The sequence below is a fragment of the Dermacentor andersoni genome, chromosome 9 (genome assembly GCF_023375885.2).
Source record: "Dermacentor andersoni chromosome 9, qqDerAnde1_hic_scaffold, whole genome shotgun sequence".
NCBI lineage: Eukaryota > Metazoa > Arthropoda > Arachnida > Ixodida > Ixodidae > Dermacentor > Dermacentor andersoni.
The window spans coordinates 74,030,604-74,056,985 of NC_092822.1; the positions used below are offsets into that span (position 1 = coordinate 74,030,604).

The following is a 26,382-nucleotide window of genomic DNA, read 5'->3' on the forward strand; positions in this document are numbered from 1 at the left end:
AAGCGAAAACGAGGTGAAAGTGTGGTGAAACAGCCCATTTTCAAATGACGATTGCCAAAGACTCAACGGATAACAAAGATTCGTTCTGAAAAAAAAAAAAAAAAAAAGCTAGCGTTGTATAAATTGGTCAGGTTACAAATATGCGGCGTCAACATGGAGTGAATGAAAAATAAATAATAACAAAGGAGGGTGGGCAACAGCTGACGTGGCCAGAAATATCCCGTTTCTGGAACATGTCACGTTTACGCATCACACCGCTTCACAGCTGCGAGACGTCGAATCTCTGGCAACTAATTTATAAACAAAAGCTCGTGCGAACGCCCGTGCTAGTCTGAATCACAGTTCCCAATTAACGAAGCTCTCGAGGCCCCTGGCCTTTACTTTGTCATATATTAGAGGAGCTACTATACACCTACTCCGAGTACCTTCTGGCTGGCCAGTCAACCGTACGAATTACAATGACGAAACCGAGAGTATAGAGTCACGCCGTTGCGACACAATTGCATGCATTAGCTCTATAACTTGTGATGAACAAAGACAGGCGAATAGCGGCTGCATCAACGGCAACGCGCACTTATTGAAGTGTGCCGCTGTTTAAGAACTGCCGGCTCACCCAATCTGATTGTATCGCGAGATTGGCGATCGACCAATACGGTTGTGACCAATGTTCTATATATGAACGTTGGTTCATATATAGCTTCATATATAGTTCATATATAGCTTGTGACCCTCAATTCCGCCAACCAATCCAACCGAACTCGCCCCTTGATCTCACTTGAGCCATCGGCATGTCGGTAATGAACGAATGCGCGTTGTTCAGTGGCGCAATAAGGGAAAAGAGCGCCATGCCGGTGTTAGTGACTTCGCAGTGAGGTGAGGAGTTCTATGAAGTTGATGTGACGCGGCTGTAAAGCTGCATATCGGTGTATACTTTCGTGTCGGAACAAGACGACCACAGTCTGGCTGAGCCATTTCACTGTTCTGACGGACGAGACACATTAATGGAGGCACATTTATTTGAAGTCTGTAAGGACGCAAAGTCAGTTTACCTTATACCACAACGCAAGCCCAACGTGTGTTTGGGCCGCCGCCGCCGCCTGCCCCGCTTGAACTTTAGGCAATACAGTATACGTGCCTGCGCAAAAAAAAAAAAAAAAGATAATAATAATAAACACTAAAAACAATAAATTATCATTAACATAGTGAATAAAATAAAGTAACGAATATTGCTTTTTACGCTGTATAGAATAATGTAGGTAATACGTGGTCCCATGTTGTGCTGCTCGCGTCTCTGTTCCGAAATGCCGGTCGCTAGCCTTACGGGCGTCTCAAACATAAATAGCAAAACAATAACGGTAATGAGCTAAGTAGATACCGCCTCTCGGCTAAGGATCCAATCGCCCTAGGCAAGAGGTATGTACAGAGGGCCTGATAGCTAGGCGTCGACGAAGATCATGTCGTCGACCTCGATGCACAGCCTCCGCTTCTTCTGCTGCTTCGGCGAAGTCGGCGGGGTCGCCGGAATCATAACGCCCAGGTCGCTACCTGGGCCTTCACCGTCGTCGTCCGCCGCCGCCTCCGGGTCCGAGTCGCTGACGACGTGGTCTGCACCGACGTCGAGGGCGGGACGCCGAGCGGCGTCCTCTTTCGCGGGGGCCGGTCCTCTGCCACGCCGTCCCGCCGCCTTCTTTATGATGTCGCTCACCCTCAGAGGGGTTCTCGCCGCGTTCGACCCCGCGCCGCCCTCGGCGGGGGACCCGGCAGCAGCCAAGCGTTCGGGCCCGCTGGCCGTGACCAAGTCGCGCGCGCTTCGAGCCCTGCAGTGGGTGGAGTCCACGGTTTCGTCGCTGACGGGCCCCCGATCGTCGCCGGCCCTCGCTCGAATCGAGATCTTCTCGGGACCGAACGACGACGCGGGGACGCCGGCACCACGCCTTCCGTAGGTGTCGCCGGGTGCTGCCGCTGCCGCTGCCTCGAGGGACGTGCTGCGGCTCGCGGTGCGAGCCGCGGCTGAGTCCGTGCCCCTACTGCAGCCCTGGACGTCCTCGCGCCAAAACCTGCCGAAGTCCTCTGGCCACGTATTCTGCTTGACGCTGTTTCCGGCGCGTTCCTGCGCTTCCGTGCCCTCGGCGGACCCTGCGTCCTCGGCGGCCGCCCTCCGCAACGACGGCGAAGGCGACGACGCGCTGGGCTCTTCCGCCGGAACAGGATCGACCTGGCGTCGGGCGAGCTCGCTGCGCGCTCGCTCCAATTCCTGCTGCAGCGCGGCGCACTGCTGGCGGCAGGCGTCGTGGCCCGAGGTCTGGAGGCGCTGCAGGCGACCCTCGAGCCTCGCGACCTGTTCGTCGCGTTCCAACTTGGTCGCGATGAGCTGGCAGCGGTACTCCTGTTCCTTCGCCTGCGGAAGCGGAATAATCGAATGGGGGGCAGCAGAGTTAAGCATGCCGCGACAAGAGATGAAAGAGAGGGCAACCACTGATTTAGACAAAACGCGAGAAAGCTCGAACCACAGAGAAAGACTTTCTCTATGTTCGAACCGCGACGGCAGACAGGGCGCGGGGAAAGACGCGATGCACACGGAAGTGTTCCGCAATAAAAAGAGGGAGCGGGCGCGTATGCGGTGAAAAAAGAAAAATCGACAGCGTTTTGCACGCCAGCGTATTGAATCGGCTATGGCATCACCGCGACACTAGCTGTCATATCATGAAAGCTATGCCGAGCGTCCTACGGAATATTCAAGGGCGTTCCGCGTTGTGGGTTGTCATCGAAAAGAGCTGAGGGAGAGGCGGGGGGGAAGCGCAGGGAAGGAAAGTAGGTCAGGGGCCTAGGAGGGCCGCGGCGGCGGAGATGAGACGTTGACAACAGAGGGTCTCAACCACGGTGTAAGAACTCATAATATTCTCCTCACACCATCGTCTCAAGAGAAGCCCGTCAAGCGATACAGTGCGTCGGTCTCGGAAGAAGGCAATCACGCACGCTGGCCAGTGGCCACGTGCAACTAATACATATGGCCACGCCTTTCGGAAAGATACGGTCCTGTGTCAGGCAGCGCGCGTCTCCAACTGCGGTAAGCGCGAGGTAGAAAAATGACAACTTGCTGCAGGTGGGAACCGAATCCACATTCTCCGCATGATCGATGCCTGCGACGCTAAATCAGCCGTGCTGCGGTGACGGCTGTCTCTCTGTCCACTTTCATCCTCTTGCAATTGTCCTACCACGCCCCTTTTTATAATGTATTAACAATGTGAGCCTTCTCATTCACAATTTAATCTACATTACAGCAAAAAAAAAAAAAAAACAGTTAATCATGCTTTACTCGTTGCGGTTCCTCAGTGGCTGTGACGCTCAGAGCAAAAGGTCGCGGGTTCGGTTTCCAACAGCGACGGCTTCATTCATAATTAGGGGCAAGATTCTAAAATGCTCGTGTACTTGGATTTAGATGCACATCAAAGAATCCCACGGCGGCCAAAATTAATTTGGAGCACTTACGGCGCGGTGTTCCTTTGGCGTTTTCTTAGAAGGCCTCATCACTCAGTCAGTCGTGCGATCCCTATGTTTCTTTTTTCTTGGCTTCATTCTGCTGGCATCGTACTATGTTATGCTTCGCAATATGTTATGATCCTGGCATGCACGGCCACACGAAATGTTCCCCCGATATCGCCTGTACTCGTGCGGATCACAAAGCGGGAAAGCTCGGCGGCTCTTTCTGCCTTTCCTTGGAGGTGACAAGCTGCACTCTTATATTGTTGTCATTGTCTACCTTATTCTTCGACACCTGGCATCTTGTTCTTTCTTTCCTGTTTCCTTCCCCTTTTCCTATCTTCTATTTGTGCGGTTCTGTGTCCTCCTCCGTTGTCAGGAGTAGACAGGCGTGATGCCCTTCCAGGTGGCAGATGCCAGCCTGCACCTTGCTTTCCCCTTTCCTCTCTTCGGTGTGCATATAATTTTTAAATAATAATAATAATAATAATAATAATAATAATAATAATAATAATAATAATAATAATAATAACAATAATAATAAGGTTAAGGACCCCGCGCAATGAGCGATGGAACAAAGAATTCTAGTTGTAACGTTAGGAGACAGAACGGAAGCGCAGTCGAAAACGGCGGAAAATTAGGTGGGGCGACGAAATTCGGAAATTTGCAGGCGGAAGCTGGCATCAGCTAGCGCAAGGAAGCGGTAATTGGAGATCGCAGGTAGAGGCGTTCGTCCTGCAGGTAGGCATAAATATAGGCTAATGATGATGATGATGATGAGTAATTGAGCAGAAGCCGTCGAGGATGATTGTCAATGTAAAAGAGCCCGAACGAAAGAGCAAACGAGCGAACGAACCAGAGAGCCAGCGAGAGAGAGAGAGATAGAGAGATAGTAAGCGAAATAGAGAGCGAACGAACGAACCGTTTTTTCTTGCCGAACCCGACGCACCGACCATCCAAGAAAACGGCAGAAAGAGCCAAACAAGACTTCGATCGCTTCCGTGATTCGAAGCTCCACTCCGTTCGCCCGCCGGTCTGATCCCCCCTCCCGACGTATACTAATAACCACAAACCTCGAGCCGCTCGCGGCACTCCCTGAGCTCGGCGGCCAGCAGCGCGTTCTCGGCGCCCCTCGCCTCGAGCTCCTCGCGCAGCTTGGCGGCCGCGGCCGCCTCGGCGTCGAGCCGGCGCTGGGCCTCGCGTCGACCCCGGCTCTCGGCGTCGAGCTGGCGGCGCAGCTCGGCCTGCCGCGCCTCGTGCTCGAGCGACCCGGCGCACAGCGAGGCCCGCGCGTCGTCCAGGTCCTCACGCAGTGCCTCATGCTCGGCGCGCAGCCGCCTGAGCCTCCCGGCCGCGTCGGCCTGCTCGGCGAGCGCCTGCTTGAGCGCGCCGTTCTCCCGGCGCAGCAGCTTCTCGTTGTCCTCGGAGAGCCGCTCGTGCATGGCCAGGTGCACGAGCTCGTCGCGCTGCCGCTGGTGCTCGAACCGCAGCTGGCTGTACGCCTGGCGCCACTGCTGCACCATCTGGCGCACCTGCGGCGCGCGACAAGTAAGCCTAACTTGTCACAACGAGCAAGTAAGCCTCGCATTAAGTGTCCGTGAAACAATGCGTGGGCGCCTTCCGGAAGTCCGTCCCGTCAAAACAGGCGTCAAGTGTCTACCCGGAAAGCGTGAGCCAACTATAGATTACCTCAGAATTACCGTAAAGTGCAAATGTTGGCCTCTGTTCTATGGTAAAAATTTCAGTAAATTCAGGGTTTTTACGTGCCAAAAATACGATCTGAATGCGAGGCACGGCGTGCATACTAGTGGGGGACACCGAATTAATTTTGACCACCTGTGGTTCTTTAACGTTTACCCAAATCTGAGTAAACGAGTACTTTTTTGAAGCGAGGGTCTTATTAGCTGAGCTCACCCGGATTTTTGTATCTGGGTATCTTGTAACCACTTCCAGAAGAAAGAAACGGCCCTTTTGCGCATCCAGAGCATCGTAGCCAGTCGGCAGAGGTATCAAAATGAACCTCTCAACGAGACAACGTGCGAGAATTAGCCGTAAAGTAGCTAAAGTCAACGGTACGGGCGTTATTAATGCCAGTGTATTCGAAAATTCGCCACATTGCACTGCGCCCCTGTAAAGGGTGCACTGCCGTAGACATAGACATGTTGAGGCAAAGCATCCGTACAGGCCACTTTTGGAAAATGGGGCGAGTTCGATTGGACTAAGCAGGAAAAGCAGGACTAAGCTCGCGCTAGGAAATGCTGCTTGGAAGGAGGCTTCGGCGGTGCTGCGCAAGAAGGGACAATTAGCCACAGAGTAGGTACAATTAACGGTACGTGCGTGATTAGCGCCAATATAGTCGAAAATTAACCACATTGCAACATAGACTCCACAATTTCTGGGATCGGCCGATCTGGCCTCCTGGTTTAAAAAATAATAAAGCGTCGTCCAAGTGTCGACGCTAAAGAAGACAAGGTCGACATATAATTGTGCGCCAAATAGGATACGAATAAGATGGAAATGAGTTAATAATGATAATGAAAAAATAGAAAGATATAGAATAACGCGTTAGATTAAACATTTAATCATCAAATCATTTGAAACGCCATGTACATTGACCTTGTCTTCCTTAGCGTCGATACCTGGTTGACGCTTTCTTTTCATTTCTTTTTTTTAAAGGCAAAAAGCCTTAGGTCTCTGTGTTTCAAGGTTGTGTTGTGAAGAAAATATCACGTGACCCAAGGAATGCCAGAAGCGAACCAAATCATGTCCAGCCGTGTGTAAGAGATGATTAATAATTAGCAAAGTCAATAAATGACAGATCGGTGATTGGGTTAATGTGAATTACAGTCGATTAAGGTGTATTAAAGATGATTAAGGTGGATTAGGGTGATTAAGGCGGGTGAAAGAGGGTTCAGGTGGATTGAGGTGAATTACTGTAGGTTTTACAAGGCTTTCGCCTTCGCGTCTCATAGGCGATAGCTAAGGACACCTGGCAATTTTTCATGTCACTCCCATCAAAATGCGGCAGCCGCGGCCGGCATCCCACGCGCAAACCTCGATGTCGGCCGCACAGCGCTATAGCCATTGACCAATGCCGTGGCGGCGGATAAGTCTTTTCTTTGTCTTGCTTACGCTATACAATGACTTTCCAAAGTTATTATTATGTACCGTTCTCTCTGCGAACGGTAATGCGGCTGTGCGCACTCATACCGGAGCGGGCAAAGTCGAGCACGCATGACGGGCACGCAAGTCCCAAGAACTGCGATACGTGACGAGACGTTGTGCCCCTTCGTACGACAGGCCAAACTCGAGGATTCTTGTGCCAAGACCTGTGAAGATGAAGCTCTGCGGCGACGACATGAGACACAGTCGTGGCGTGGTCTCTGTCAGCAGGAGTGGGAGCAGAGTCGCCCATGGCTAGTGTTCGAAAAAAGAAATAATAGAAACGTAAATGACCCGGGTCACCAATTGTTTGGAGCTCGGTTTGGCGGAGGCAAACAATGCACGTTTTGGCAGGTCGAGAACGGACAGTCGACTGGCTTTATTGAAGAGTAAAAGCAGGCTTGCCGAGTAGCAGTGGCGGTGCTCCTGTCGGTTCGAGCAGGGGGCAATGACCCCCACGGCGGGGGCAACGAAGTGACGCTAAGTACGGACAGCTGGGCTAGTTGGTTGCGATCGGCATTATGAAACGACGTTCCAGCGCACAATCGAACACGGACGAGAAGAAAAGGACAGCACGAACACCGGACTTCAACTGAATTTTATCCACGGAAAACAGGGATTTATGTACACTGAGGGAGGGGAATCATCAGAGGCGTCGAAACCAAAAGAACAAATGAAAAGAATAAAAATATGAAGGAATAAAAGTGAAAAGTGAAAAAGGTGAAAAAACCTTTTTTTCTCATCACTCAAGTACAAGCTTGCTCATCTCCCGCCCTACCTAGCTGATTCGACACACACGTTTGCCCTGAGATAATCAAGTTCTTTTTTCCCGAGCACAACAGAAGGAGCACTGACGCAGTAATCGTTTTCATTAGAGATTCAAAAGGCCTCGAAAATTTCCCGGTTTTTCTGAGTGCTATATTTGGGCAACACACGTGTTCGTTCGAAAAACACCTTGCATGCTGGCTTTTGCGAGCAACGGCGAATGTGGTCGGCTAAATGACCAGCGCCACTTAGTGAAGTAAGCTTCCTGCGATGCTCTAGCAGGCGTTCATTCAGACAGCCCCCGGTTTGGCCAATATAGCATTTCCCATAGGCGAGGGGAATACTATACACAACACCAACGTGACATTCGACAAGGGCTTTGGGGTGCTTTATTTCGCAGGCTGGCTTCTTGGATTCGTTCACTAGGCGACACATTCGTCCCAGCTTTTCCGGTGCTGAAAACACTGGAAATTTCGAGGCCTTTTGTATCTCTAATGAAAACGATTACTGCGTCAGTGCTCCTTCTGTTGTGCTCGGGAAAAAATAACTTGATTATCTCAGGGTCTCGAATCAGCTATAGGTAGGGCGGGAGATGAGCAAGGTTGTACTTGAGTGATGAGAAAAAAAGGTTTTTTCACCTTTTTCACTTTTCACTTTTATTCCTTTATATTTTTATTCTTTTCATTTGTTCTTTTGGTTTCGACGCCTCTGATGATTCCCCTCCCCCAGTATCCATAAATCTCTGTTTTCCGTGAATAAAGTTCAGTTGAAGTCCGGCGTTCGTGTTGTCCTTCTCTTCTTGTCCGTGTTCAATCGTGCGCTGGAACGATGTTTCATAATGCCAACGAACTGGCGGACGGACGGTAGCTACACTTCTGTAGCGCGATTGACTTTTTTCCCCGCTCCAAAATGGACGAGATCAAACTTGATAATCTTTACCGCACAGCTATGGGAATCGAGAGGGCGATCGCGGGGAGGCCAATTATATAGGCGCTTCGCGGTGGCGGGTGCTCGACGCGTGACTCCCCCACGAGAGAGAGAGAGATAGAGAGAGGGGGGAAGAGGGGGAGGGAGGCAGGGAGAGGGAGATAGGTTTAATGATACGAACTGCAGAGAGGTCTGTCTGAGGTACATTCCTCTAGCCGGCTACTCTGCGTTGGGGGAAGGGGAAGAGGGAAAGAAGGAGGGAAGCACGCGTTTGCCATAGGGAGAGTACACATACCTCGGACGCATGGCGCTGCCGTCATCCACCGAAGGCGCTGAGCCGTGCTACCGTAAAGCAGAAGATACTATATAGCGTCTACGTCCTTTCTTCTGAACCACTATACGGGGCTGTCATTTTTTAAAGTTCTACAGATTCTTTTTTAATCGCCAAAGGCAGGTAACAATATTGTCCTCGAGTTGGATTATACTCAAAGAGGTGGACATTACTTGCACGATAAATCCAAACACATACTCAAATAATTAAAATAGATTACTAATCAACTTTTTTATAAAATAATTTACGGTAGATGTTGCAGTTTGCAAATTGTGTAGCTGATGAGCTAGCTTGCTAGGCGTGTCTACTTAAATGAATTTTCGGGATGACACCAGCTTCGAGACATTCATTGTCAAAGTGCGCGACGAAATACATGGGCGTTCCTGTTACTTTCGTACTTCGATGCATTTAGGAAGTGTTTTGTTAAAATAAAGAAAAAAAGTAAGCGGGACAGTGCATTTTTTTCGCCGCTGGTTTGGTGGCGTACATCTTGAGACCCGTTCCACTCTCGAAATTCGTGCCAAGTTGATATGGGCCCTTTAAGCTCGGCCGCTACGATTTGTAAATTGCAATATGCGCCCTAATATAATTAATTAAAAAGCAAGTCAGTGAAATTCCAATTCAAATTAAATGAACTAATCGACGCCAAGTTAGTTTTCCGGAGATCAATAATTTCGCCATACGCAAATTGCTCGCGAAAAAAAAAATATCACCAGCAATAATCCCTCCCATTTACCGACTTTCTCCTATAGCTGATTCTTTTTTCTCTTCTTTTTTTCGAGCGAGGATATGTTCTTTGTTGCCATGATTATATATATATATATATATATATATATATATATATATATATATATATATATATATATATATATACACAGTAAGCGATTCTCCGCAAAATGACAAAAGACAAGTCTTCCCATAGAGAGGCTGCTTAGACGGTTCGCCGAGACAGACAACGTTCGCGTAAGAAGCGCCACCCAGGGACTTCAGAAGACCCGCATTGCAGGTCGCAGGGGCCACGACAACTTCTGCCTGTGCTGGCACCCATAGAGTTTCGTACAGTAATTACTAGAGGTAACTCTGAGTCTCTGGCGCTACAGTGTCTACGGGAACTGCAATGGGGGCCCCATGTGCCAGCCATAGAGTTTCCCACTATATTACCAGCACGGGAATTACGGGAAGTACATGGATTCGCTTAAACTTCGAGATTCTGACTTCAAACGGCTTTGGGACTTTGTGAAACTCGTTATTTTCGGCGATGCGTTGCGTAATAGGTAATTAGGTAAACATTATTAAAATTGTCCGGCTGCAGGATTCGAGCACGGGACCTCTAGCACAGACGCCTGATATTGAAACCGTTAAGCCACGGACGCATGCATCGACAACCGATGTGAAACGCCCTTATCAATTTATCGCGGGCATGCTAGTGCCTTGAGACGCTTGGTGCGTTTCGATTTGGCCATCTCGACAAGCTCAATCGTTGCAATTAGTAGCGATTGTGCGTGTTCGTAGCGTCTTCTGCACTTCGAAGAGTATAGATTGCTCTGAAATTTACGAGAATGAAGGCATATAAAGCGTAATAAACAAAGCCACAAGAACGTCTGAATCCGCAAGCACGTAGATCAAACAAAACCAAGTGCTACCCATCATTCCCATGGTGGGTCAACGACTGCGGCGCTTCTAATACATTGTAGGAAAGTCTCTGAAATTGATTCAGGCCTACCTCTCAGCTTTTGTATCATAATAAATACATTTCTCTATGCTGGCACCGAGGACGGTAACCACGCCTACTGCAAATTCAGGGTCGCTGAGAGCACAGGGCCAACATTCGTCGCCCCTGGGTGGCACAGACACGGAGTGGCCTTTGCTGCCCTGTAGACCCACGGGCACGACGCCATTCCGTAGTGTTCTTCTACGTCAATGAGTGGATGCTAAGGCTAGCAAAGCCGACGACCCTACAGGCAAGCAAGGAGCCGAAAAGAATGACAAGGAAATCGTTGAAAAAATGCTGAAGCACCTGCTAGAATCAATACGCGTGATTCTCCGAGGTCTTCCGACTCCGGCCCCTAAAAGCGCCCTGCATGCATCCTCGCCGTACTGGAGCTGCTCATCGCTGCTCTTTACATAATTTAAAGACCTTTAGATCTAGGAGCCTGTGCTGCCCACGCAGGGGAAGGCCACACACGTTGCGTGTTTTTTGTGAAGTTTCAGTTAGATTCGTGATTTCAGCCACGCTCTGGGAAGGCAGACGACACTTCTTAATGACCTTTTTTTTTTTTTGGGGGGGGGGGGGGTCTATTGATAACCGTAAGAATACTGAACTTGCCTTCATTGTTGTGTATCCTTCTTCTATGTCATCATCACCGGCCCTCATCCAGCCTTTACGTTGGCGTTCCCCTTTCCCCCTGTGCAAAGTGGCAGGCTAGAGCAAGCTAGCTCAGGCCGACCTCACTGCCTTCCTTTCAATAAGTTCTCTGTCTCTGCCGCCTAAACGAAACCTGACAGCTAGAGCAACAGAAAGTTTGTGCAACTATGTAGTACTAATTGTACTACTGTGTAGTACTGATTCTGTGGTACAATTCTTTATAAAACTGACATCGTTGATGCATAAACTTGAAAATGGAGAAAAACTGCGTCGCGCCGAGCAAGCCCGACTTCGAGATGTTGCGAAGCGTGCTTCTCAACGCAAGCATCTGCTCCAATCCAAAACGCCACAAAACCATGTGACTAACCGTCACATTACACATATGTGCTTCGTTTACAAGACATTGCATTTCCTCTATAAGATACTGAATAAAGCGTTCGGTTTCACTTAGCACCTACATTGCAAAACACAAGCATGTGTTTCAGCACTCCTTATGCATTTACGGAAATCTTCGTTGTATATAGATTCCAACAGGGCACGTTAGATGCGCCGCATTTCTTTTTTTTTTTTACCAATGAAGTGCTCTACTTTGGCCTACAGGAAACTTGGAACACGATACTTCCTCTTCTCATTATTCTGATTAACGCAGACAAAATTGGACACGCGTTTCGCTTATGTACAATACCGTTAGTATTCATAAACTCTCCACAGAGTCGTGCCGTCAGTTCGTAGACTTTTCTAGAAATGCTGAATCTACACCGCGTGCTCCCCCCGGGTTCCTCACCTGGCTCACGTCCGTATTGCTGACGAGGGACGAGGTGTTCTCAGTGCCCTTGTTAGCCATATCGCTGGCATTGATCGACATGAATGCAAGGAAAGAACAACGAAGCACGTACGCAGATGCACTTCCAATATGATGGCAACACGTCAGTTGTGAATGGCGTTTCTGGCTTTTGCGCACGGTTAAGAGCAGACGACAAACGGTTTCTCCTAATACCCATTGTGTGTCGCTACGATCGCGGTCGCACATGAAAGTGCTACAGCGCCAAACAGCTCTCCAGCACGGAATCGGTCTAAGCGAAGCTTTCTTTGTTGTTTGCGAGGAACGCTGTTCTTGTTTGGTGACCATTTGACACCAAGTTTGAACTGTTCTCACCGGAAAAGCCTCGCTCAACGTAAACTTGTAGAGAAAGAAATTGTGGAGGTGTGGCGCTCCAACACTGCAGACACGTCCTACCGAAACCAGTCTATCGTACGCACATATGCTACGCTGAACAGAATTCGTCTTCCGCGAAGTATTTTTCAACGCACACCCGTTTGCACCGGTAAACGACACGACCACAGGTCCCGTTGCTTTCTCACCACTGCGTACGACGTCCGTTCTGGCCGGTATATACGTTCACGACGATACTCGGGTGTTCGTCACCGCCACATCGACGCTGCTCGTTTACAAGCCCACGTGCGCTCGCGTTCCACCGCTGGTTCCACGCCGACCACGCTTTGCGTGCTTCGTTGCGCATATCGGCCGATGTTTCCGCTCCGCTCGACATTTCTTTCGGGCCCAGCTCTCCTCTTCACTCGGCGCCCGATGCGACGTCTTTCTGAACACGTGACACTTTTGAACGCCTAATCGCATTTGCAATCTCCCATGCTGCCCCACCTCGACCTGCCCTGCCGACATAACGTATCATGCAAGACAGCAGAAAAAACCTAAGCGTGATCAATGGAAGCTGCGGGCACAAATCTTTAATACTTTTTGATATGCTTGTTCGCTTCCCCTTGACGAGCACTCGCTGCACGTGGCCGTGGCCGTGTCAGCAGCCATGCATCCGCAATGTAGGGTGAATATGGGTTTACACAGACCATTTGAAGCTGGCAGATTAGGTCGCCCGCAGCCTCGGATTGCATTATTTCCGCGACCAGCGCATCGCGCAAGACAGCAGGAAATTTTGCTTTAAAAAACCAGAGCTTCACACTAGCAGCGGACGAGCGACCTGACGTTCTCCCATGACTTGCATACAAAAGTGCATGCTTGCACAAGCGGCCAACACTCAATCGCTTGGATATCTGGTGCCACTTTCAATCCGATAGCGACTGTAAACTCCCCCCCCCCCCCCCTCCAAGAAAGAAGAACGAGTTTACTTCGTTCTCCCTTCCCATTACATAGTTTTCAACAAGATATCTTTGCTTTTATCTAGCTCAGTCTTTCTTGATGTTAGCTAGGCCATGTCGTCATCCTCAGCTAACCCTCTCCAAGTGGCGAATAAAATGAATGAATGGCCTTTATTGAAAGGCTGGCGCTTTGAACTGTGTTGGGAGGGCTTAGGGAATTTGGGTACGGGTGCAAATGTAAAGGGTCAACAGGTGGCAACGGAGAGTCGGCTGCCTGCGTAGGTCTGACAGTTTGAACAAAAACGAGACCGGTCGGTGAAACCCAGAAGTGGCACAGAGCTAGCACGTTTATCGAGCCTATCCACTAGTCGGAATCGGTGAAGAAAAACAACACTGCCCACTGCCGCTGCACATGCTAACCAATGAGATAGTGCGCAACATCTGTGCTTGGTGCAGGGTTTTAAATGAAGCAAAACGATTAATCAGTTTAGACGGATAAAGTATTCTTTCAAAACCTCTGTTGTTAATTTCGAAATAATGGGCTGATTATCAGAAGAGAAAATGAAGGCGAAGGCTTCAGTTTCTTGAATTTCGCGCCCAACACCCAACGGCGGATTGATTGATTGATTGAAAACTTTATTATTCCACCCAGCTGGGGTGCCCGCCTCTTAACCTACACGTAGGTAGGGGGTGGCAGGACGAAGCAGTCTCCGTGCGCCGAGGACGGCGAATCTTCACGGCCTCAACGGACAGGCGGATTGCTCGACGCTGGTTGTCTTCAGCAGGGGTATCTCACTGTGACGTCACAGATTTCAAAGTATTTTCTTGCATTAAGACCGCGTTGGCTCAGCAAAAGTTCCTGAAACTCGCCACGCTCAATCTTTTACTCCTTTATAACACAACGTAGTCTATCTTTAGCACTAAACAATAAACCAGGCCCTAAAGACGCTGTCAAAATACGTGACGTCACAGCGAGCTCACGCGGGAACTTCGAGGCGCCGCCACCCGTCTTGTTATTGCGCGTTTTCTGGCTTGCCGAGCGTCTTATCCTGGTAAGAGTGGCGTTTCTGATATTGTTGAAGGATGATTGAATGATACAGCAATCATTTTTCTCTTTAGTGTCCATTTAAGCAGTGCGACAGCATCTGTGCTTGTACATTCTGAAGGGCACGGCAGGCAGTACCGTATTTACTCGATTCTAACGCACCCTCGATGTAACGCGCACCCGTTTGCCGTGACCTAAAGTAAAGTCCTTTACAGCACCGCCCACCTCATTCTTTGATACAGAAATATAACTGTCTCTCATGCGAAAAAAAAAAACAAGGATTTAACTCCCAATGCACTGAAGTTGCGATAAATAAAACAAGTCGCAGTTTCGCCCGAAAGGCGTAGCATCGATTACGATAGCAAATTAGTAGACATCTATACGAAAAGTAAGGATAGTAGTTTTATCGGCCGTATAAACTTTTAAACATTCGCTTACTAGCTAAATTAACAAGCATGGTGTCACGCGCGCACAAGCAAACATGAACACGTCTCACTCAATGACCACGGAAACTCTGTATCAAAACTCTGGAGCGAGGAAGTGCGGTAGCAGGAGCGAGGGAATTGACCTTCGTGCGGCCTCTCGCTTCGACACGAACGAAGCGACGAGAACACAGCGCGGTGCGCCTAGATGCGTAGGCTTCCGTCTCCGTCGCAGATCGCTTTCAAGATAGGGGCCGCACGGGCGCGCCGTACGTACCAGCCGCCGGAGTTGTTCTTTATTCTATGGTAGAACGCCTCTCCTGTTTGCGCCAGTCCCGCACGCAAGTTTCGGCAACTCCGAACGCCCACGATGCGGTCCGATTTCCGTCCGTCTACGCACACGTGTTCGCTTTCCTTTTAATTGCGGCATCGTGATGAACTCGGCATGTCTTTGCAGTCGCCACTCCCATGCTGATAGAGCAAACGCAGAGAACGAGAAGACGGACGGTGCACTGGAGCACATGGAGGAAGCTACGGCAGCTAGGCTCAAAGCGCGTACGAGGCGGCCATTTTGAAATGCCGATGGCGATATGATAACGCAGATTTAGGGTCGTAGTCGATTCTAACGCGCACGCAATTTTTGGACCAGTATTGTCGAAAGAAAAGTGCGCGTTAGATTCGAGTAAATACGGTACTGTAGCAAAGACCTTGTGTGCGCGGCAGTGTTGCCGCGAGAAAATGCTGCCGTTTTGGTAGAACTCTGATCATATCTTGGCATAAATAGTACTTGGCCTCCCAGTCCAAATAACTTTAGCGTCGTATAGGCCATTAAATGCTTGTGTGTGTTCAAAATCCAAATCCTCCAGCAACTTCGAAAGGCCGCTGTAAACAAACTTTCTAAGGGTAGCAGGCATGCAGTCATAATGTTATTCATCCCACAAGCACAGTGTGGTTGCTTCACTGGGCCTGCTTAGATGATGTGGCCCAGTGAGTGGCCACAGATTGGAGGCTTTCTAGAGCAAAAATGTGAACATAGTTGTGCTAAGAATTTTGAGTGATCAATGTCTTTTTCATGAACATTGCAATTTCTCGCAGCTTTAATCCAGTTATTGTGTTCCCACAAGTATCTAGTTTAGCTTGGAATTGCGAAAAAGAAAATCTATGTGATGTGGAAGCTGTCTTCTTGTCAAGCCAGTTATCCTGGCGACTTATGATGGTGCTTAGTCAGGCCCTGCAACACTTTTACAGCAAAGTCGTGGAGTTCCACAACGGTTTTCATGTGGCAGTGGTAACATGCGACAATGTATTCTATATCAAATGTCGGCCAGAGAACAGCGCTGGAGTCTCACAGCAACCATATAACCAGGACGTCAAGAATGTGGTCAGGTGCCGGCAATGTCTGATGAACCAACACCCAGCCAGGCAATACTGAAGTAACCATATGACCAGGCCATCAGAATGCGCAGTCTGCTGCCGTGTGGGGTTGGTAGCACTGGCACAGCACGCAGGAACATGTGCTGAATATAGCGGAGACTACCATATACCCTTGTGAGGGCCGCACCCTCAATTTGGCAGCCCAAAATTTGGAGGACATTTACAATGGAGACGCAATAGTGTTCGGTGCCCCGGCGCCATGCATGTGCATCGGCAAATTTTCGCGCACTGTGTACTTCCACGTCCCACTACTAGATGGCAAGAGGTGGGGTGTGCACAAGTCATCATTTCGAGCGAAAGGTACGGTTCTTTATAAGGGCTGCACTTCGTAAAAATTGCGAAAAAAAAAGTTGAGCCCTTACATGAGCCTATGCGGTATACAAGTACTAAACTTGGATATAGTGAAGCAATTGAAAAGGCTAGGGTATAGAAAAAAAATGATAAAGTGCACCAAAACAGTGAAACTTTTGCAGTCTTGGGGAGAAAAAACCAGACCTCTAAGTCTTCTGAAGAATAGGGAAACTCCTTAATACAGTTCTGCTGTTCAGTGTAAAGTTGTTCAGAATTTCATACATTTACGAAGCATTTTTCTTTTTTTGAACATGGCAAATAAATCTGTTCGGTCACTAGGTAAAGCTGTTACAAACATCTCAGCTACATATTCTTACAATACACACAGCAAGGAAGACTACACTTCTGCTCACAAGACTGCCTCCTTTCTTCGATTCTTTACCACTTCCTGTTTGCAGGGCATTATTATAAACATTTGCCACTAGCTAGATTTCTCGTCATGACTGGTGAACACTGGCAGAAGCAAAAACTGAAATGTCACTGATAAGGCTATCTTGTGGAAGAGAACAATACCACCACACTAATACCACATGGCCCATCCCAATACCAAAGCTGAACATGATGGGTGAAGCATGGCAAGCATTGCGTGGACATGGTGGCACAACCTCAAGTTCAGTAGAAACTGCACGGAGAATATTTCAAAGGTATGTATTATTAGGGGCATGTGAATAGATTTCAGAGACCTAATCAAGTACGAATCGGATAGGGCCAGAACTGAATGGAATTTCGAATTTTTCCCAATAGTTCTCGAATTATGAACGCAGCCATTATCACAATATGAGACAATGCTCACATCCCAGTATTCTTAAAGTTAACCACTCTGCCGCCAAGGTTTGCGAGTGGTGGTGCTGGCTAACACTCCCAGGGTTCTAGTAGGAAACAAATGCCCAAGAAAGTGGATGGGGAAACGGCGCCGCAGTAGCTCAATTGGTAGAGCATCGCACGTGTAATGTGAAGGTTGTGGAATCGTTCCCCACCTGCGGTGAAGTTTTTTTGATCCCTTTCATTTCCATTAATTTATTGTTTATTTCATTCAATAAGCACAAGTACTTTCTCCCATGTTGACCTTAGTGTCAGTGTTTGTTGGTTTTTTATGATATGACTAATAAATATCGGGCCCCTCAGTTAACCCCTTTTCTTCTCATTAACACATCTCAAGTAACTTGTTTTAGTGCCCCCTTAATATCAGGCACACTTTTGCAGCGTTCGTAAACAGTGTCGTGGAAGGGTGCCTCATGAAAAATGCTGGATGTAAGCTTACTCTTTAGAAGCCCAGTTTTGTGTGGCAGAAAAAATTGCAATGGAAGGGGCCATACCATCTTTCACATTAACAATCGTCTACAATGGACAGGCATGCTTTCATAGGATGTGCCTGCCACGCAGAAGTCATGCTCTGCCAGGCTTTTAGCTTAAGAGGTCCACACAGAGCTGGCATCACACACCCACAAAAACACTAACAGAGCTTTTTAAAGAGGTAGCAGCAGCAATTTTGCTTGCACTGCATTATTTTTACAATGCAGCACAACGAACATTGCTATTATCATTGGCTGGTATACAATTTATTTCAGCTAGTACTGCATTTTTAACAGTGGTGGCACCAACCCTGTACTATGTTTATGGCATGGTCTCTTACAAGGGCCCTGTTTTTGGTAAACGTGATGGTTTGGAGGCATTAGAATACTAATACTGCACATGCTTGCGTAATGAATGCACTTGCATACTGAACGCACCCCCAACTCTGCTCTTGAAAATTTGGTTGTTTTCCCACGCATAACTGCACCCCCAACTTCGCTCTAGAAAATTTGGATTTTTGTTATCCCCCACATAAGTAATTGCACACCCAACTTTACTCATGCGCAGTCCCACTATCGAATGACCTAGCTGCAGTTTTCGGAGAGATTAGAGTTTTCCACTTTCCCACATGCGTTTAAAGCAAGCGCACTTAATGCCTAACACATGCTAGCTGCCAGTGCCGGTGCAAAGGCACCTCGCAGACTCGAGAGAAAAAACGCAACTGGCTCTCTGCAACAGTAACCTTACGCACTTCATGGACTTTACTCCGATGTAATAGGAGCGCACACGTGCGTGATGTGCAGCCAGGCCAGGCGCAGTGTACAGGAGAGCCCAAATAAAAAAGGGGGTGGCCGGCCTTTGGTCAGCTTAGTGGGCATAGTCAGGTGTAGTGTTGAATTTCCAGTGTCTGTTGCTCGCCTTTCCCCCTGCCCGTCCTTGGGTCTTTTGTTTCGCTGTGTTCGAAGGACCCTAAGTCTAGTTATGTGCCTGCTGCTGGACAGTATCTGCTCACAGAACGGAAACGCTGATCAGACACCGATAAACTTTGACATGTGGATGAGCAGGAGGGTCGAGGAAAGAGACGTACACAGCTTGCTTCTCAGAGCAAGCGCCGAAAAGCAGCGCTTCAACGTGACGCATGTGAGAACAGCAGACAGCTGGAAGCGGCTGCGAGGACAAGCTGTTCTGGAACCATGCTGTGGATGAAGTGGCCAGCAAACTGAACGACAGGTCTGGTGGTTCCGATGCGAAGTGCAATAAGAACGCCATTACAGTTTGTGAATAGCATAAGTATTTTTGCTACAAAGCTAAGTTATCTACTGCATTCTTCAAATCAGTACCAACTTGCTTTTCAATTTTGGTGTTTCAGAAAAGTTCCCATAAAGATTGCCCCACATAATAAACGCACCTTTGAGTCAGTATTTTAGGGGAAAAAGTGCATTCACTACACGAGTATTTACAGTAAAACCTCGTTAAATTGTACCTGCTTAAACAGTAGTTTAGTTTTAAAAGTAGTAAAGTCAAATCCCCAACTCAGCGGCCATTGAACAATAATGTGTTTTGTATCCGCATAAACTGTACCAGCTTATTGGGTATGTATCGGCTAACACGTAGTGTTTCCACTTTTCATCGCGCAAACACAGTGATGTGTCGTTTCAATCGGGTCACCCGGCAGAACAACAAGCCTCAGAGATCAGAACAATGGCCTCCAAGCGCCCTGTGTGTTTACGCGTGAAGCCACATCATTTTGGCGCCGTGCCAGAGAGCGTCGTGGCGTCGTGCCAACAAGGACTCTCGCCATGCCGAAGCTCGGATAAAAAAGACGCTGATGGCTCAGCATAGAAGAAAAATTGCACATTGTTCGTGCTATTGAAAGTGACACAAAGTCGGTGCTGGCATGCGACAGGGATCTACTGTTGACTACAGTGTGTGGCATTTGGAATGCGAAGCAGCAGTTTCTTGGTACCACTGCTGCGACCGTGAAGAGATGTCGGCTACATGGTTCGACTTTTTGCCATCGTTGCCTCTGTTGTTGCCGAAGTGTTGCTTAGCGACAGTGATGAGGACGGCACGGAAAGCGACAGCACGGGCGATTCAGGCCTGACAGTGGCAGAAGCTGCGTGTTATGTCAGCCTCATGAATGCAATCGTCGCAACGAGAACAGCACCCCGCAATGAAAAACATGCCCCGCAACATCTGCAGCCCTACCGCGCCCGTGTACGGAGAATATGCAACGCCAACAAGGAATCTGCCATGCGAGTGTTTGCCGAGAAGACGGGGCTGGCTGAAAAGCTGGCTCGCAGCTTCAGTAAGTTTTGAGACTGTGGTCGTCGCTGTTAGGCCGCAGCGGCGTCAAACGAAAATAACACTGGTTGCGTGAAGTGAATAAATACACTGCATGTTTTTTTTCCTTTCATCGCACTCTCTCGGAGTTACGTTTTTGACAGGCAAGTTGGCAATCTCATGCTATTTCGGTTAAGCAGTACTACCGTTTAGTACATACTTTTTCCGAGCTCTGGCGAACTACGGTTTAACGAGCTTTCACTGTATATGGTAAACCACCTTAGCTCAACTCAGTATCTCTTCCCAGTCATATGGAGTACTTTCAATCGAAATCGAGCCCGATTAGGATAAAATTTTTCCATTGCCATTGAGTACATTGTGCAACCCGTGGATGGGAGCCAATCGCAATCAAGAGATTCATCCATATCTAAATGTGTCCCATGCGACTAAAGTATTAGTGTTGCTCTTACGTTACCATTTTAACAGCCTTCAAAAGTAAGCTTTGTCTCCGGTTACAGTTTGTACATATGCTTGCACCGCGCATATGAAGACGTTTGACAATAGCATGCTCGGTACAAAATAATCCTGGTATTAGAAGACCTGGGCTGTTGAGCATGGCTTCAAAGCCATCCAACGGTAATGTGCAGGCGTGAACTACCTAGCCTTTGCATTCACAATTCAGACAAGCAGCAGCAGCAGACATGCCCTTGAGCTAGCCAAAAAAACGCGAGAAATGAGGAGAAATAAACGACACAGACATATTCAAGTAAATAGAAAGAGCCAGTGTATTTTTCTTCTCCGAGCAGCACACCATCCCCTCAACGACACCACATTAAAAAACACAAGAGCTTCGCCTCCGCCCACAGCACCGCGGAGGGGAAGAAAGAAAACAAACATACAAGTCTGAAATAAACACACGCACATTTCTGGCCATAGAATGCTCGTAGTATTTATAAGTATGTATATAAAAAACCCCAGCCATTACATACAATCTCCTATAGACATGCAGCCAACTTTTGCCGTCAGTGGACAAAATGAAGACACTGTCAAAGGTTGGGACAGGTCGGGCGGACAGAAGGGGCTGAAAAAAAAAAAAAAAGAAAAGAAAAGAAAAAGCTACTGGCAAAGTCCATATGCTTGCTGCTCTATGGAGCAATAGAGGGAACCCTAATACTGTACAAGAGAGACAGAAACGAGGGACGAAGAGAGTTAAATCCTAAACATAAAAAAATGTAAAAAAAAAAAAAAAATGTGACAAGCTGGACAAGGCTGGTAGTACATGGTAGTTGGTACTCCGGCGGTAGCGAGGGTAGCAGGGTACAGGCATGGCGGTAGTCGTCATTCTCATTTTTTTCGTTTTGTTTTTGAGATGAAATCAGAGAGGTTGGTAGGTAGTTTGTGGCTCTGTTGCATTCCTGTCTGTACACATCACAAATAAAGGAGGAGGGGGTGCTGGTGGAAGCAGGAACAGCAGCGGTGGAGAAACGTGCCTCCTGTCACAATGTCGTCCGCTCCCTCAAGCAAAGCCAAAACCTTCGGTGCACTCCTGGATGGCCTTGAGCAGCATGGTGCGCAGCTTGTCGTAAGTCTCGTAAGCTGGCAGGTCCAGCTGGTTGAAGCTGCCGAGAGAGAACAAAGGAATGCGGTGAACAGAGGACATCACCCCTTCAAGTTATGACAAATGCTATTTGTGTGCTGGTGAACGTGCAATCTTATAAAGGGCCCCCAAACAACCTGACGTAACTTTTGCACATTTCAAGTAAACAAGTGCATCGTGTACAGGCTGCTGTGACGATCATCTTTGGCGAACGCCGCAGAACTGCGTGGCACGGGTATTCCACAAATTCATAAAACAATCCCATGCTCTCCACTTGGCTTTTCCGGTGTCTCTGTACGCATCGTGACCTATGTCAGTTGACATAGTTGAATCAGTTGACCTATGAGAACCTATAACCTGGTTCGTCTGCTAGCACACCTCCATGCAGACGATGCAGTTGCACGTCTGCTATTCCTAGTTGCTTGCTTGTGCACACACGTGTTTTGGTTTGTAATTTGCAGTGCCACATCACTTGTGATTCAAGTATATGTTCACAAAAGTGAAAAGAGAACGAAAAAACACTTAATGCGAGTCCTTTTTGACACTCACGTAATTTTTCAGCTTTTGTTTTTCTGGCAGGAGCCGATGATATACGCCCAACAAACCATGAACTACACCCAGCAAACGGCAACAGGCACGCTTCTGCAAAACACCGCAGTATGGCATCATGTTGCGGGTCCGGCAGAGCAGCGGCGTGTAGTATGGCCTCCTTTGTCCATTTGCTTGCACATTCTCTTTTTTATTTGTGCGAAGGGTTGCTGGGCCTCTAACGTATTGTAAACAAAATGGGGAGTGATCGCATATCACTGACAACACGGGTCCGTTGCAGCGCTGCTTTGCAGGAGCATGGAGCACCCACCGGCACGGCAGCGAGAGTAGGTAGCCAAAAAAACGTGGAATCGTGTTAGCCGGATGTGGATGGCGGTTTGAAAAGAAAAACACACAAGAAAAACATACAAACATGATGTTGGTAATGACGTAGTGCAACGTGCCACTGAGAGGAGTTTATGGGAGTACATGGCGAGGAGAAGAGGCCGTTCGAGGGAGAGAGGCGACCGAGAGGGAGAAATGAGCGGCAGCTGCAGTCTTGATCATAATGCCAGCGACTGCTTTTAGGTCATCATTTTCAAGAATTCTTGCAGATGCATGTTTGCTGTAGACTCTTACACAACTGCCACTATATAAAAAGTTTCCGGCGGGTTGTTTAGGGGCCCCTTACGTGTGATTAGCGTGAAACAGCTATTGTACTGCTCAGACTGCCCTTTGCACACTAGAACAGGTTGAAAGCGCAAGCACCATCTTCTGGGCTGCGCGCCAGCAACAACGCAAACGTACTCTCCCAAACTTCAGCTGAAAGGTGCAAGAAGGCTGGCATCAATTTTAATTAAACAAGGGCTAGCGAAATAGATGAATAGGTGCATTACATCAGCATGGCTTTTGCAACTGCCAGGAATAATTTTTTATTTATTTATGAAAAGAGCGGATTTCTTTTTACCTGCATTTACTTTGCCATATATCTAAAGAAAAAAAAAAAACATGAGACCAGGAATGCCTACAGCAATTATTTTCAACGCACTTGTTAAAAAAATAGCAAAATACCTTGTGCAGTAACTATTTGTGTCAAAATTAGCAAGGTAGTGAAACCTTTGTCATTTAACTTGGCATCAGTAGTTAAGGGGTTTGATGAAGTACAAAAAGACTGCAATGTCGAACTCTAAATTCTGCTGCACTTCACAAAAACATGTTTGTTCTGCGCTACAAAAATATGTATTGCGTCAAATCCATACCAGCGGAGCTTCATTGCAGCTGAGCATGCCGCTCTTTCACACGTCCTTTAAATGCCCCGCTTCTCTGTCATGCCACAACTACTGCACGATAACTCTCTCGCTTGCGACCAATTTCGGTTGGCTCACCAAGTATGGGCCGACGGCAGCCGGTCAGTGGACCGGTCATCCCGATGGATCTGGAATCGCTGGACGCCGTTCATTCCCTCCAGGGCTGCGAAGCCCTGCAGCGGCACCTTGGACGTGCCCGTCACAAACTGGAGGAACTTGGCCCGGTCCGCCTGGTCCATGGAGCGCAGGGCACGCCAGAACCACTGAATCTGCAGAGAGGTGGCCTGGTACTTGTGGTACTCCGTGTGGGCCCGCAGGTCATCCACGTCGATGCTGGGCAGGCCAGAGATGAGCAGCTCGAGCTCCTGCTCGTTGAAGATGCCTATGAGCCGCTTGGGGATGATCTCGTAGAAGCCCTCGAGGAAGGCGTTGAGCTGCCGCCTGATGGCGCCCGTCATCTTCTCCTGGCACACGAGGCGCACATACTCCTGGGTCGTCTCCTCCGTGACGGGCAGGTGCCGGCCGCCAGGCTTGAGGTCACGCACCTCAGTAACGCCAAACTCCTGGACCTCTACGCTGAAGGTCAGCTCGTATCCCAGCGCCCGAACGCCGTGTTCCAGGAGGAACACCAGGCCCTGCGTACATGGCAACAAGAAATGAGCACAATGGCACAGCACGATGACACAGTGGAAACTTGCAGGTACAAACTGTCCTGAAAGCATGCCAAACGCTTTTCGTCGCAGCTCTTCAATCATAAATAACACCAAAAAAAATCCCCACGAATGTCACATATCAAGATCCAGCCCGAATGATAGGCGAACAATGCAAAAGACTACTGACTGTCCGTCACATAGGGCCACTTTCCTAAGCCAAGAAAAAAATTATGAACCAACCCCTAAGACGTTGCTATTCCAAACATTTTCCTCATTATTGTACATATTTCCTTGGTTTCAAGCCCTACGGCCAAAATATTTATTTTCGACTCGTGCTCTTCATATTGGTACAGTCAGGCCCAGTTAATGTGAACACTTTGGTTTCCAACCAACAATGTTCATAAAGCAGGAAATCTTGATGAAAAACAAAGCACATTTACTGAGAATAAATGCAGCTGAGGTGTTTTCTGCGCACTGCACTGCATACTGGAATTGAAATGTGATGAAATCTGAGCAACTCATGCGTATAAACTAAAACGAGAGCACACCTGGTAGAAGGAGTAGTCTTCGCTCTCCATGTCCGTGTACTTTACTGGCTTGCCCAGAATGTGCTTGTAGAAGGAGCGCGTGAAGTAGCACTCGAGGAGCTTGTTGTCATACACTGCCTTGGCAATCACACGCCCCACGAACTTGAAGTAGCTCAGGTGGTTCGAGTTGCAGTGCGACGCCGGGTTGATCATGTAAGTCACCCGGTCGCCCGGCGACGTTGTGAACAAGGCGTACATGGGGTTGAAGATCTCTCGGGAGATGATGGTGTACCACTCGCGGAGCAGGCCGCCGGCGTCCTGGCCTTCCTCGCCCTCGAAGACAATGTAGAAGCGGTTCTTCCACTCCTCCGGGGGCCTACGGTGGAGCTCTCGAAACGAGTCCTCGAAGACGTGCTCGCGCCTCACGTGAACTGCCAGGTCTTCTCGACGAGACCCTTCGTCGAGCCGCTCGAGCTCGTGCCGGAAGTACCGCCGCTTGACGTCAAAGTCAAGCACGCGCGTGTGGTCGACAAGCACGGCAAACGGGCCGTCGGCCAGGGGGGTGCTAGACTGGCGCAGGATCTGGTTCAGCACCTGCGAGAGGTGTGGCACGGACCAGCACTCAGCACAGTGCACACCTACGAGGCTGAAACCACATTACAGCCACGAGGCTGAAACCACATTACAGCTGAACTTTGATAAAATGAATTATTGGGTATCATGATCCACATCTAGGATGTTTCTCGGCATTATCAGCATGTTTCTCGGCATTATCAGCAAATGTGTGCTTAACGTAAGCATCATCCTCAATGTAATCCGACTATCCTCAATGTAATGAGGTCTGACTGCACTCTCAACCAAGGTGTATGAACTGGACTCAATGAAATTTCGGCATGGTCACAGCTGAATGTTGTATGTTGTCAAGCCAAGCTTCGTTTATCAAAAAATTTTAGTAAGAAAGCAAGTTTAGTAAGTAAGGGGTATGATGAGATTGCAATTTGACACTTTCCTTTATGTGTCTTCTGTGCAGTTAGAAACCAGTTCTAAGGAATTAAATACGAACTCTGCATCAAAACATTGCCATAGCCGAGAGATGAAGTTTGTCAAATAATGAGCTCTAAAGTTTAGAAAGCATTTACATTGTATGCCACACACTTCACTCGTAAGGTCTAATAAATATACCATGGACTCTCGTTAAACGGAATCTCAAGGGACCAGATAAACAAGCCCCTTTTATCAGGAGTTACGTTTGCCAGGCGATCCAGCTTCTGTTCTGTTGAAAGGGGCAGATACTTTATTGTCAATAGCAGATAACAGCTTTAGCCTACCTGACTACAAAGCTTCTTACAAATTTTCTACTTGTTTTCGCAGCCAGTGACTAGAGATAGCAATACAAAATGAAATTACAAAATGGAACGAGAGTCAGTTTAACAAAAGCAAAAATTGCCATCTTAGCAAAGCAAACACTCTTGCAGTCATCGATAACATTGATTTTTCTGTCCACTGCAAGCACACTATAGAAGAGTTTCTGCACCGCCATTGAAAACAAACAAGCTTGCACCTCACCGAAATTGCAAACACCAAGAAACCACAACAAGCCATGACCATGGCACAGCCATACTAAACATGGTATGAAAAAAAGAGTGAAAGCCTTCTTGGCAATAACCTACCGTAATGCAGAAAAAACTAAAAAGGAAAGGCGCGAACATGAATGCTGATCACAGTGCAAGTGAAGTTGACAGCTCAGTTTCATTTCTGCCAACATTTTTGGTTCTGTTGAGCAGGAGTATGGAAAAGCAT

At 48.2% G+C, this 26,382-nt stretch overlaps 2 protein-coding genes across 8 annotated transcripts in view; both read right to left on the bottom strand.

Moving 5' to 3' along the window:
• Positions 1-863: 863 nt before the first annotated feature.
• LOC126528240 (uncharacterized) lies at positions 864-15,159 on the bottom strand. Of its 2 annotated transcripts, none has more exons than XM_055069220.1 (3): positions 14,887-15,159; positions 4,554-5,012; positions 864-2,398 (listed from the first exon to the last, which is right to left on the bottom strand). In XM_055069220.1, the coding sequence occupies exons 2-3, from the start codon at positions 5,001-5,003 to the stop codon at positions 1,436-1,438; spliced, it is 1,413 nt and encodes a 470-aa protein (XP_054925195.1). In that variant the 5' UTR covers positions 5,004-5,012; positions 14,887-15,159; the 3' UTR covers positions 864-1,435. The 2 variants fall into 2 exon arrangements, with proteins under 2 accessions (XP_054925195.1, XP_050032084.1); XM_050176127.3 differs by lacking the exon at positions 14,887-15,159 and adding an exon at positions 12,393-12,701.
• A 5,578-nt stretch (positions 15,160-20,737) lies between these two features.
• Positions 20,738-26,382, bottom strand: part of HUWE1 (HECT, UBA and WWE domain containing E3 ubiquitin protein ligase 1) — a 177,029-nt gene continuing 171,384 nt past the window's right edge. For all 6 annotated transcript variants that reach the window (XM_055069222.2, XM_055069223.2, XM_055069225.2 and 3 more), the window contains 3 exons: positions 24,604-25,176; positions 23,481-24,037; positions 20,738-21,589 (listed from right to left, as the gene is read on the bottom strand). In XM_055069222.2, coding sequence (XP_054925197.1) covers positions 21,487-21,589; positions 23,481-24,037; positions 24,604-25,176 — 1,233 coding nt within the window. In that variant the 3' untranslated portion in view covers positions 20,738-21,486. The remainder of the gene's footprint in view (positions 21,590-23,480; positions 24,038-24,603; positions 25,177-26,382) is intronic.

Coding starts and splice junctions, on each gene's coding strand:
- LOC126528240 (XM_055069220.1), bottom strand. CDS start 5,003: ATGGTGCAGCAGTGGCGCCAGGCGTACAGCCAGCTGCGGTTCGAGCAC. Junction 2,399..4,553: donor AGTGCCGCGAGCGGCTCGAG/GTTTGTGGTTAT, acceptor CCGCTTCCGCAG/GCGAAGGAACAGGAGTACCG.